Source organism: Prenolepis imparis, unplaced genomic scaffold (genome assembly GCF_030444845.1).
Source record: "Prenolepis imparis isolate NDT839.2.m4 unplaced genomic scaffold, iyPreImpa1.0 SCAF_54, whole genome shotgun sequence".
Taxonomy (NCBI): Eukaryota; Metazoa; Arthropoda; class Insecta; order Hymenoptera; family Formicidae; genus Prenolepis; species Prenolepis imparis.
In genome coordinates, this window is record NW_028141212.1 from 180,262 (window position 1) to 192,435 (window position 12,174).

At 37.0% G+C, this 12,174-nt stretch overlaps 1 protein-coding gene across 1 annotated transcript; it reads left to right on the plus strand.

Moving 5' to 3' along the window:
- Positions 1 to 1,358: 1,358 nt before the first annotated feature.
- LOC145947223 (uncharacterized) lies at positions 1,359 to 2,158 on the plus strand. Its single transcript, XM_083057021.1, has 3 exons — positions 1,359 to 1,510; positions 1,658 to 1,859; positions 1,950 to 2,158. Exons 1-3 carry the CDS (start codon positions 1,424 to 1,426, stop codon positions 2,156 to 2,158), a joined length of 498 nt encoding a protein of 165 aa, XP_082913147.1. The 5' UTR covers positions 1,359 to 1,423.
- Positions 2,159 to 12,174: the final 10,016 nt, after the last annotated feature.

Genomic DNA, 12,174 nt, shown 5'->3' on the forward strand with positions numbered 1-12,174 from the left:
GTCGGAGTACTGAGTGCCTTTGCAGGTTCCGTCGTTATTAGTGCGTCCGGCTAAGGTGAGACTATGATAAGTAGTCTGATTAGCTCTTAGTCCGTGAATGATATTGCTATCTCCGAGAGAGAATGTTCCATCTTGGAATGCCCTTCGGCACACTGTATATCCGGTTTCGTGGATATAATCTGCCTTTCCGTTATGGACTATGGAGACATGCGAGTGCATTCCGCAGTGGTAAATTGTCCGTGATATTTCCACCTTGCACTGGATGACTTCTGCATGATTGTAGTCCGAGAGTTGTAAGAGTTGCATGTAGACGTCAGTCGAATTGGGTTTCCGTATATCAAGATTGCATTCTCCAACATCGAGCAACGATACCGAAGTAATATTCAGGTGTTGTCCGCCACAATCGAATCCAATAAGAGCGTGAATCGGATTAACGAGAACGAGAATCGCGAAGTACGACAACATGTCTGTAATAATGCATAGTGAAGTATATATATATAGATATTCTTAATCTAATTGTTCGTGTATGTGATATTGTTTTAAAATTATGATTATATGTGTATGTTTGTATTCCTATAGCTATGTAATCAAGTAGGATATATATATATGTGATTATTATTGAATATATATATATTCTTATTCTAATTATACGTAAATATATATATATTGTTTTATTATTATTATTTTTTTTTTTTTTTGTGTGCTTTTTGGGGTTTTTTTCTTTATATATATATCTATATATATATATAGTATATGAGGTATCCTTTTGTCACCGAGTAAAGTATGGAATTATAATAGATTATATGCACGTTTTATTCTAAAATTATGAATATGTAAATTATTATTTTTTTTTCCCCTTTTTTTTTTATATATATGCTATATGTCTTATAACTTTATTTTGCAACTGAGTAAGATATAAGAATTGTACTTGGGTATATATGTACGTTCTATACTTAAGATATATATATTTCATTAAAATTACTTTAATTAGATCAGTTAGAACCAATGCGTAGATGTTAATTATTTAGGGTGAAGCTTATCGTAGCGAGGAATATATACTATATTAACTTACATAGATGCTTAATGATAAATAAAAATTCTCTTCTCTCTTTTTGTTATTATTTTTTCGAGGACGCTTTCGTATTTTGCTAGTTCTCTGAATCAGGCCGCCAAGCTGCGAGGGTCTGATATTGCATCCATATGTGTAGTTTTTCGCTGGGAAAGGTTGTGTTTTAACGTCTTTGGTAAGTTAGAAAGGGCGTGTCAAGTCGTAAACATATCATAGGTAGAAGTGTATGTGAGTAGAGGGGGAATAAGAGGAAAAAGAAAATGGTTTTCCACGTGCAGGTCAACGAAGAAGAATCGCACAGTCGCACTTTAGTTTTGCAGTGGTAAGAGTGTTGTGAGAAAAGAAAAATTTATAATGGAAATTGAAGTCCCGTATTCGAAAACGAGGGTGGTGATCAGGCGATTACCGATAATTCTGGTGATGGAGTTTGATAAGGAGAACGTAAGTAGTTATTCATGAATGTGTATGAGTCTGTTTTATTATTAATGCTATTACCTCTGATATTAATGATATTTGATATTTGCTTAATAATTTGGAACGGGGCGATCGAGATAGGGAAATATAATAATTAAGGGTTTTCTTTCTCAGCCCGACGTTATTCTTTCTGTGTATCAATACACGAAGAAGGATCGCGAAGATCGGCGAGTGAGAGCCGAAGAGAGACGGCGCTGGGAGGCTTTCCTGGAGGAGGAAGGGGATGATATTTTCTCCCTGAATAAATTATTCGAGGAATGGAGCGAGGAGGAGAGATTGTTCAGAGAGAGATTTCTGATCACCGATGAGATGCTCAGTAAGTTCTTTTAAAATTTTTTTTTTTATGACGCGGTTTGTTAATATATAATTGATAATTCGATGTATGTAACCTTTATTTGTTTGTTAGAGGACGACTGGGATTGTGGACCACCGTGGAGGGTATGCTTGTGGAAGAACGTAGTGAAGATGAGTAGACTACGTGCTGAAAGAAGGGTGCAGAGAATGATCGATTTCGCGGCGCCGGTGAGGAGGTGTGAGGACGCGGGGTACGATGATTTTGAAGACGCGGAGTACCGTGAAGAAGTTTTACGCCAAGCGGGATTCTATAAGAATTAGGTAAGTAAGCTTTCTTTTACTTTGTTTTGCTTTGGGTTTATCTCATTGCTTGACATTATATTATTTTTGTGCATTGTTTCAGAACTGCCTTGATAGCATCATCGATTCAGGTTATTCTGAAGAGCGCGCGCGCGATCGCAAATGTTCGTATATATTTTTAATAGTTCTTTTATAATAGTTATTATCGTATGTATTTTACGTAATTATTAAAATTATGCTTATCGAGAAACTGCGTTATTTTATTTCATACTGCCTTCATAAGTACTTTATATACTCGTAAGATTAGAGGAAACATCGTAGAAGCATTTTATTGTTTATGATTAAGATTCATTAATTAAAATATATATATTCTTATGATTTAAATCCATATATATATGATTCGTAAGAAGCTAAGAATGCACTTTGTTATATTATTATCGTATTAATTATCGTATATATATATTTTGTTTTTTTTTTTTTATTTTTTTTTTATTTTTTTTTTTTTTTTTATTAAATAGGACGAGCACTTTATTATCTACGATCAAGATTAAATAAATCAGATATTTGTCAGCCATATTTGCTTAAGACTAGTTATTTATCGTAATGTAATTGTTTCGCCAGAATAATTATAGTAGTAAGATCGAAGGAAGCTATAAAGAGACATTTTATCATTTTATATATAAGATTAAATAGATAGGACACTTTATCGTATTAGGATTAAATAGATAGGACATTTTAAAGTTACTTAAAGTATAGTATATTTTATATAATTTTAACGATATATTATCATTTAATATATATATATATATATTATCTCTATAAATTTGAACACTAATAATGATTAAATGCTGCGTATAATTTTCATATTACGTTTTAGACTGTACGTTTAACGAAATGTAGTATAACTAGTTTACTGTATCTCCTAATTTTAGTTAATTACGCGGAATTGCATTTGCCTTGGACTTAAGTATTTATAAGGTTATAATAAAGATATAATTTATTCTATACTTTGTTATAGATTAGTGATTTATTTGGTTAATAAATGTTAAGCTAGAGACCGTTTATAGAATTGTTTTAGTTATGACTAGATAACTCATCAAGGTTAGAATATAGGTTACATAGGAGTATGTAAATGTTAGAAAATAGATTTTGTTTTAGTAAATAGATTATTTGGTTATTAGGTTGGGGTTCTCAATTCAATTTCGAAGCCAGTGTTGTTATCGTACACCGAGAGGTAAAGAACATCCAGGGTAGCAGTGTCCAGAACTAGAAGTGCGATTTTGTTAGAATAGTATGTTTTAAAGGCGTTCATGAATTCTATATAAGCGATAAAGCAATCGTTACATTGTAAAACAGAGCGTTTTTCTATGGCTATTTCGCTGCTGCAGATTTGACAGTCGGCAGGGCTCATATCTCCGTCTATAACTCCGTGACCAATTATATGTTTATAACCCTTTGGGGTTGTGCGGTTATAGCATTTAATACAAAGTCTATTGCCACTTTCTTCAGCTTGGTAGCCAGATATTCGTAGGCATTTTATTTCATATAATTCTGGAAAGTGCTTTAACAAGGGATGTGGGTTGTATTTAAAATTCTTCCCGATGCACATTTTGCAATTAGTAAGTATAGCGTTAGTATTTATTGTTGTTAAAGTTTTTTTATGCGTATAAAGTAGAAATATTTAGTACGGTTGCTGCATTTAAGCAGAAATTAAGATGGTTTATTAGAAATGGAAAATTTGTTAATTAGTTAATTAATAAAAGATGTCAGGTGATCCGTAAAACAGTGTTGATAAAAAGGAGAACTGTTTCCACCTGAAGTTGATCCGGGGCCTTAGGGGCAGTTCGTAGTCACAGACGATGGAGAGCTGTTAAAGAGGATAACTGCTTTAGGCCCTGGAATAATGTTTCGTTGGCGCTGCCAACATCTGTAAACAAAGATGATACATGTTATTTTATCCTGGTTCAACATGTGCAATTTTTAACTTGTTAACGTGAACAATTCTGGGTTTATTTTTGACTAATAATTTGACGTTGCACTGCGGTAGAACTTCTATAATTTCATGGGGTCCGGTATATTGGTCGGCGAATTTTCCTTTTGCAGGTTCCTTTAGTAAAAATACACGTGATCCTACTTGAAAATTTTGTTCGTTAACTTTTCGATCGTAATAATGTTTACTTCGTTCTTTAGAGTTTATGAGGTTTTTGCGTGCGTCTTCTTGTGTGTCATGTATTCTGTTAAATAAATCAGTCAGATAATCTCGATAGGTAGTCTCTAGATTTCCTTCGACAGGTGGGTGAGCGGAGGGTAATCGGGCTATTCTACCGAAGATTAACTCAAATGGTGGGTATTTAGTTCCTTCATGAACACTAGTGTTATAAGAAAACATTGCCATGTTAATATGACTATCCCAGTCTCTCTCTTTCTGGACCTGAATTTTAAGATATTCTGTCAGTACATGATGTGATCTTTCAAGAGAACCGTTAGATTGAGGATGATAGGCGGTAGTTTTAAAGTGTTGTATATTAAACATTTTAGCTAAATTTCGTATGAGACCAGAGAGAAAATTAGTTCCTTGGTCCGTAAGGATGGCTTTAGGAGCGCCGTATATGCAAATGAAATTTCTAGTGAGCGCAATAGCAATGGATAAAGAATTAGCTTCTCTTAAAGGAACGGCTACAGAATATTTAGTCAATAAATCTTGCATAGTTAATATATATTGATTTCCAGAATTTGTTATAGGGAGAGGACCTACTATATCGAGAGCTACTTTGTCGAATGCGGCCCTAGGTGTATCTGTAATTACCATGGGTTGTCTTGTTTTTACACGTGTTAATTTCTTTAACTGACATTGACGACACCTCTGAATAAGATGCTGTATATCTTTTTTCATAGTGTTCCAATGATAATAAGGCCTTAATCGGTTATAAGTTTTAGTTACTCCTTTATGACCACCGTGAGCGGAGGAATGATTCTCGATAATGAGCGTTTCGCGTTCTTCGGCAGGGGGAATTCGAACTAAGTTTTCGCAGACTGTAATGTGGATGGGTAATTCTCTCAAAAATTCTTGAATTTGACTAATCACGTATCGCCATGGTATATCGTCGAAACGATCAGTTTTACTGATACTAAAGGAAGCTAAACGTAATTCGGTTACGGCATCTAAAAGGGAACGCATACAATTTTTTAACGTTTGTTGTTCTAAGCGCGAACGATTATTTAATCTTATAGGAATGGATATTAATGTTTTTGATTTAACTGTTTGTACATTTACTCTTTCAAACGTGAGGTTCTCATATACAGGTAGTAAATTTGCTTGTTGATATTCTTTAGCGCCGTTATCATAAGGAGTTCCATCCATTTGAATAAAAATTACGTGATCGTCTTTTTGTCTTAATAAACAGTCGCGGCTTTCGGTTACTAGAATTAAATCTGTTTCCCGTGGTTCTGCGAGTTGGAGTACTTCTTCATATATGTGATCTCCTTCGCGTAGGTCAATAACTGTTCTTCGTTTATTGTCGCCGTCTTCGCTGCTGTCGTCGTCACTGGAACTATTACGTCAGGTTCCTGAGGATGTGGATTAGGTGGAGGAGTCTTAATAACTTCGCAATAAATATTAGGGTTACTAGAAACAGGTTCGACTAATGATTCGTTTGGAGGTTCATCATACTCGTGATTTACGAATAGAGGAATGGCGAGATTAATAGGTGGATTTCTGGATAAAGCATCTGCATTATTATTTAAACTCCCTTTCTTATATTGTATTTCGTATTCGTATTCAGCCAATTTTGTTCTCCATTTCCATAATCTGGAGGAAGGGTCCTTAATAGAATGTAACCATACGAGGGGTTTATGATCAGTAATAATAGTGAATTTCTTTCCGTATAAATAAGGTCGAAAATGATTGACGCAATAAATTATGGCTAAGCATTCTTTTTCGATAGTAGAATAATTTTGTTCGGCGTTATTTAACACGCGGGAGGTATAAGCGATAGGTAAATCTTTTCCGATTTGCCCTTGACTGAGTACTCCTCCGACAGCATATCCGGATGCGTCGGTTGTTAAAATGAAAGGTTGAGTGAAATCGGGATATTGAAGTATAGGTTCAGAGCATAAAGAGCGTTTTAGAATGTCGAAAGCCTCTATTTGCTTTTGTTGCCAATTAAACGTATTATTTTTCTTTAGTAGGTCTGTGAGTGGTTTAGCGACCTTGGAAAATTGAGGGATAAATCGTCTATAGTATCCAGCTAATCCTAGAAATTGTTTTATGTGTTTTTCATTTTTCGGAGGGGGAAATCTAACTATAGATGCTATTTTCTTTGGATCGGGCCTGACTCCGTCATCTCCGATAATATGACCGAGGTACGCTACTTCGTGATGTAGAAATTCGCATTTATCGGGTTGTAATTTTAAATTCGCGTTTCTTAATCTTTGCATCAATTTATTAAATTTAATTTCATGCTCTTCTAGAGATCTGGCGTAAATAACTATGTCGTCCATATATACGAATAATTCATTACCCTGTAATCCAGAAAGAACGTTATCCATTAATCTTTGAAAAGTCGCTGGAGCATTTTTTAGACCGAAAGGCATTCTTTTAAATTGATAATGACCGTATGGAGTTGAAAATGCGGTTTTAGGGGCATCTTTAGGAGCCATGGGGATTTGATGGAAACCGGAGGCTAGATCGAGAACAGAGAAATATTTAGCGGATCCTAATTGATCTAAAATATCAGTTATATTTGGGAGAGGGTATGCGTCTCCTATGGTTTTTTCATTGAGACCGCGATAGTCGATGACCATTCGCCATCTTTTATTTCCCTGCGAATCTGATTTTTTGGGTACTATCCACACGGGGGAATTATAAGGGGATGTGGAATATTCGATTAAATTATTGGATAATAATTCATTAACTTGTTTATTGATCTCGTCTTTGTGGACAGGAGGAAATCGATATTGTTTCGTATGGATAGGGATCTCATTAGTAGTGGGTATGAAATGCTGAGTGGCGTTAGTAGCTCCGAGATTATCGTCAGGAAGATGAAATCTGTCGGCATGATTATGAATTAATGATTTGACATTATTGAACTCCTCGGAGTTTAAATGTTCTAATCGTAGAAGCTGCATAGTAGCAGATGTGCGATCGCGAGAAGCTTCGTCATTGCGAACTTCTTCGAGATATGAAGGGTTATTAATATATAAAGGAGAAGTCGTTACGAGCCCTCGGGTTGCAACGACTTGGGTAGAGTTGTCTTCAAAATCTAATTGATCATTATGAATCACTGGGTGCCCTAAGGTTGCAGTGATATTTTCGTATCTAACCTTTTCATTGCATTCAGAAGAAGGACCGTCGGTCGTCTCATTCCCTCGGGTTTTGACGACACCGTCTGGGATCGTGGATCCAGACGTATCCGCAAAGTCAAAATCTTCTAATTCGGCAGAAGGGACCTCTACGTGATAAGCACGGTCAGAGGTATTAATAATGGGTAGGTAAGCTTTACCGTTAATATTAGAGACTATAGCTTCTCCGAGATATACATCTTTGTTATACACGAAGCGAGGTATATATCCGTATGATTTATCTGGGTTAGTGATATTAATGAAAAAGGGCGAGACGGATCGCGGTCCGACGCGGAGAAAACTTGCCTCTGAGAATGGAATTCTAATATCGTCGTAATGTAAGCATCGATTTTTATAATCGATAGTAGCGGCGCGTGTTTTCAAAAAGGTGTTTCCTAAAATTCCATCCTGAGGAAAAGTGACGGTATCGGGAATTATATGAAAACAGGTAGGGAGACCAAGAAAATTTATAACAACGGAGCCTAAAGTCGGCATCACTTCTGAAGATAGTCCCTGAAGAGCTAGGACATCTTCTTCGCGAATTTTTATTTTTCGATCAAGACAGTGTCGTTTTATGAGATTTACTCCAGAGCCTGAATCGACCATGAAGAGGCAGTCTCCCTGAAGGTCTGGGGATGAAAGGACAACAGTGGGTAAGCTATGGGGTTTTGCTTTTTCTTCTATTCTTCCAATACTGGTGATAAGGTATGAGTCGGGCTTAGAGGTCGCACTGTAGTAACTGGTGCGCGTTGGAGAAGAGAAGGGCGTCCCGGTTGAGCATCGTTCCGGCGGGCGCCAATTGTTACCGGAACGCTCTGGGCGTTTCCCTGATTATTGTTACTGGTAGAAGGGTGAGGAGGGGAAGAATTATTTCCGAGGGAGCGTCTGTACGCGAGCTTGCGACATTCGTCAATAAGATGTCCGGGGTTTTTACAGTAGCGACAGATTTTCTCGGTAGGGTAATTAGGTCCGGGTTGTCCTGGGATAAGAGGTTTTATAAAGGGGATATTATTTCGTGATGATTTTGATAGAGAGGATTGTTGTGGATCATGAGTTATTGTTTGTTGCAATGGTCCGGATCTATTCGAGAAATCAGCGCGAGGAGGAATGTTAGCTCTATGCATGGAAGTAGCCCGTTTGCGCGCATTTTCTGCTTCTAGAGTTTTTGATAATTTTATAGCAGTCTCGAGGACGTGGTCGAGTGAGAAGGCTCCTTCTAATTTAACTCTAATCAACAAATCAGTAGGGAGACCGTTAACGAAACTAGTACTAACACTACGGTCGATGGTATCTTTGGTGGATTCGTCGATTTCTCCGTAACAGTCGCTTTCTCCGTCGATTATAGCTGCACGTAATTCTTTTACTCTGGCTATATAATCGAAAATATCCTCGTTAGGTTTCATATAGATGTTTGCGAGTTCACCGCGATACTGATCTACAGATTTATTTGGACCGAAAATAGCTTTTAACTGTTTTGTTAATGAAAAAACAGAGTTATATTCTCTTCCTTCTACTGCGGAGTAAGCATGTCCTTGTAATTTATTAATTATAAGTTGCACTAAGTAATGTTCGTGGTATTGTGGTATTAATTCGCGGGCACGTTCGCAGATTTTACTAAATTGAAAAACAGACATTTTGTGTCCGTCGTATTTAGGGATAGAATCGACTACGTCTTTAAAACGGATCGGAGAAGGTATGTCGACGGGACTAGTCGCATGAGTGTTTTCTGAAGGGAGGTAATCAAAATGAGCTCTTCTTTGATTGGATGCATCAGAAGTCAGACTATTATTAATACGTTGGTTTAAAATCTCTACTTGTCTGGGTAAAGCACTAAGGTGAGAGATTTGCTCAACTAAGGTAGTTAATATTGAGTCATGCTGGTCGTCTGATTTTTTTGTTTCGATTTCTCGTAATAGTGCTTTAAATTCGTCTGTCTTTTCCTGCAGTAATTTGTGTTGTTCTTTGAGTGATTTTTCTTTTTCCGTTAACATTTGACTAAAAATTTCAAGTTCGGATCGTGATATACCTTCCTCAGCCTCGGAGGGAGGATTAGAACCTTGCGATCGTGTAGTCGGCATGGCGCACTTACCTTAGAGAGAAATAAGAGGCTGAAAGAAAATATATTAATAAGATTAGTTACAGTGTTCGGTTGCTTAATCGGGACCGAATAGATGTCGAATTTTATAGATTTTGCGACGGGAATCTGTACGTTCAATTGTTTTGTAATCAGGATATTTGCATTCGAATTCTATTGGCGTTGGGTTGTAATCGATACTCTTATTTTCGTTAGATAGTGGTTCGGGGTCGTTTGTATTATTAGTTAAATTGTATAATTTGGTAAATAAGGGAAGGGGATTTTGGAAAGAGGAGATGGTTTCTTTGATCTGGAAATTAATCCTTTTAATTTGAACTCGACGCCCGCCTTTCCTGGGCATGAGGGAAAATAAAATGTATTTGAAATTTTAACTTATTTCTCAACTGTTGCCACACTCTTCGTCAGCGACAGTTGGTGTTGTTGCCACACTTCGTCAGCGACAACTAAGTCAAATCTCAAATCAAGATAATCATTTAGGAAAGGAATTGAATATAATTGAAAATTCAATCGTAATCGTCTGTTGCCACCCTCTTCGTCAGCGACAGCGATAATTGTTGCCACACTTGTCAGCGACAATTTGATCAAATTTCAAGTTACACTCGTTATTCACTTTCGATTTAAATTTTTAGAATTTTAACGCGAAAGAGGATTAATTCCTGAGACCTTTACACCGGAGGATCCTTATCAGTCCTTTAGGCAATCCCACCGCTGCCACCAAAGTTTTTGGATTGTCACGTCTGGGTGATCTCCCTTCTCTCTCTATGCCTAGGCTAGTGAGAAAACGGGCGCTCTCTATTTTTGTGAGGCAACCTGCTTACACCGGCTATACCTCTGGGACGCCGAGAGCTAGGACCGAAGTTACGGATCTAGGGAATGTTGTAGGTCACAGGAGTGGGGTATTGGTTACTATTTGGGAGTATCGAATCTATTAGCGATATCTTCGATGTCGTTTAAAATAGTTATGACTTGATCGAAAGTTATTTTACCATTCAAATATTCATAGATCAAATTGAGTATTAATTGGTAAATTGTATTGCAAATTAAACCTTGAAGTTGTTTATTCATCTGGATAATAATAATTTCAGGGGCTAATTAATAAAATGAATTTGATATTTATTTAATCGTCTGTGAATTCGACGCTTATTTGAGCGCCAGGGATATGAAGATTATCTAAGCAGATTATGAGTTGATCGATATCAATAGTTCCTTCTAAAACGTCAGTTAGTAGCCCGATAATTATATTTATAATTGAATTTGCATCATCGTTTGTTAATCCTTGGACGTCTAATTCAGTAGATCTGGGTAGCATTTGAATTAATTGGTAGAGGTAATGATGAGAATAATATATTTAATGCACATATGATTAAGTGTACGTACATCAATAATTTAGATAGTTGTCGTACTCATCTATTTCTAAAGAATTCTCGGGGAGTTGAGTTTTTAGTTGAGAGATTAAATCGTTAGATTGAGATTCTTCTTGATGGTTATCTGCAGTGTGATTTTCTTTTAAATAGCGTATGTTCTGACACCATTCAGAGAATAATATTAATTCTGGAGAGTATGAATCTAAGCCTGACGGTAAGTTTATTACAGGCGTTATTTCGTGCTCGTTTGTTAAGCTTCGTGGAGTATTAGTTTGGGAAGATGAGGTCTTTAAGCGACGCAATGTATCGGGAGAAAATGATACTACTTCACACGCGGCTTATTTCTATATGCCTTACGCTTAAACCAGCGTAAGGTCGATGCAGCGCGTGTTTCGCGAGTTTTCAAGCCGGCTCGATGATTCCTTTTTATCCGACGTGCTTTTCTGTTTCTCGGGTTGCTCATCTACAAGGAGTCATATGGTCAGAATGAAGGGTTAATAATGAGTTAGATAAGGATTATCGTGAGATAACATGAAGGGGAACTAGAGAGAGTGAGATATCAATATCCGATACGTCTATTCATTTGGTTTTAAATATGAATTCAAAAGGAAGGTCTGGGGGTACGGAGAATGTCTTCGGGCAAGTATGATGAATGCCTCGACAACGACGGGAAGTAGGGGAAAAGGCAGAGAGTTGCTTGTGTGCTTACGGTAAAAGTATGCGTTGCAACTATAGGTAAAATGAGGATTGGACCACGTCCAGAGTGAAATTAGTTCCGGAATTCTGTTTAAGAATCCTTATGCGATATCTTTCTCCTGTTATCGATTTTTATTAGGTGAGAGAAGGTAATGAGGAGTTGTCTTCGGGCAAGTATGATGAATGCCTCGTCGACGATGGAGATACGCAGGGTGTTGATGGGAGGTTTGTCATCGGGCAAGTACGATGGATGCCTCGACAACGACGGGAAGTAGGGGAAATGGTAGAGAGTCGTCTGGACCTACGAAAGGTACGTCCAACGGCTAGAGGTAAAATGCGGGTTTGGACGACGTCCGAGTGATACCAGGAGTATTGTTTCTACGTTAATGTTGCTAAATTCTGATATTGATACCTTGAATAATTATGAAAAGGTAGTTGGATTCTGATTTGATAAATACTGATTGACAACGGGAAACTGTTAGCTGCATGCAATGCTTAACAGTGGATTTCGTTTATTTGTTTTAGGAGAAGGTAGTGATTGA

What these genes read in the sequence shown, in the direction of transcription:
- LOC145947223 (XM_083057021.1), top strand. Translation starts at nt 1,424, where the DNA reads ATGGAAATTGAAGTCCCGTATTCGAAAACGAGGGTGGTGATCAGGCGA. An exon ending in TGGAGTTTGATAAGGAGAAC is followed by an intron (nt 1,511 to 1,657) that starts GTAAGTAGTTAT and finishes TTTCTTTCTCAG; the next exon opens with CCCGACGTTATTCTTTCTGT. An exon ending in GATCACCGATGAGATGCTCA is followed by an intron (nt 1,860 to 1,949) that starts GTAAGTTCTTTT and finishes TTTGTTTGTTAG; the next exon opens with AGGACGACTGGGATTGTGGA.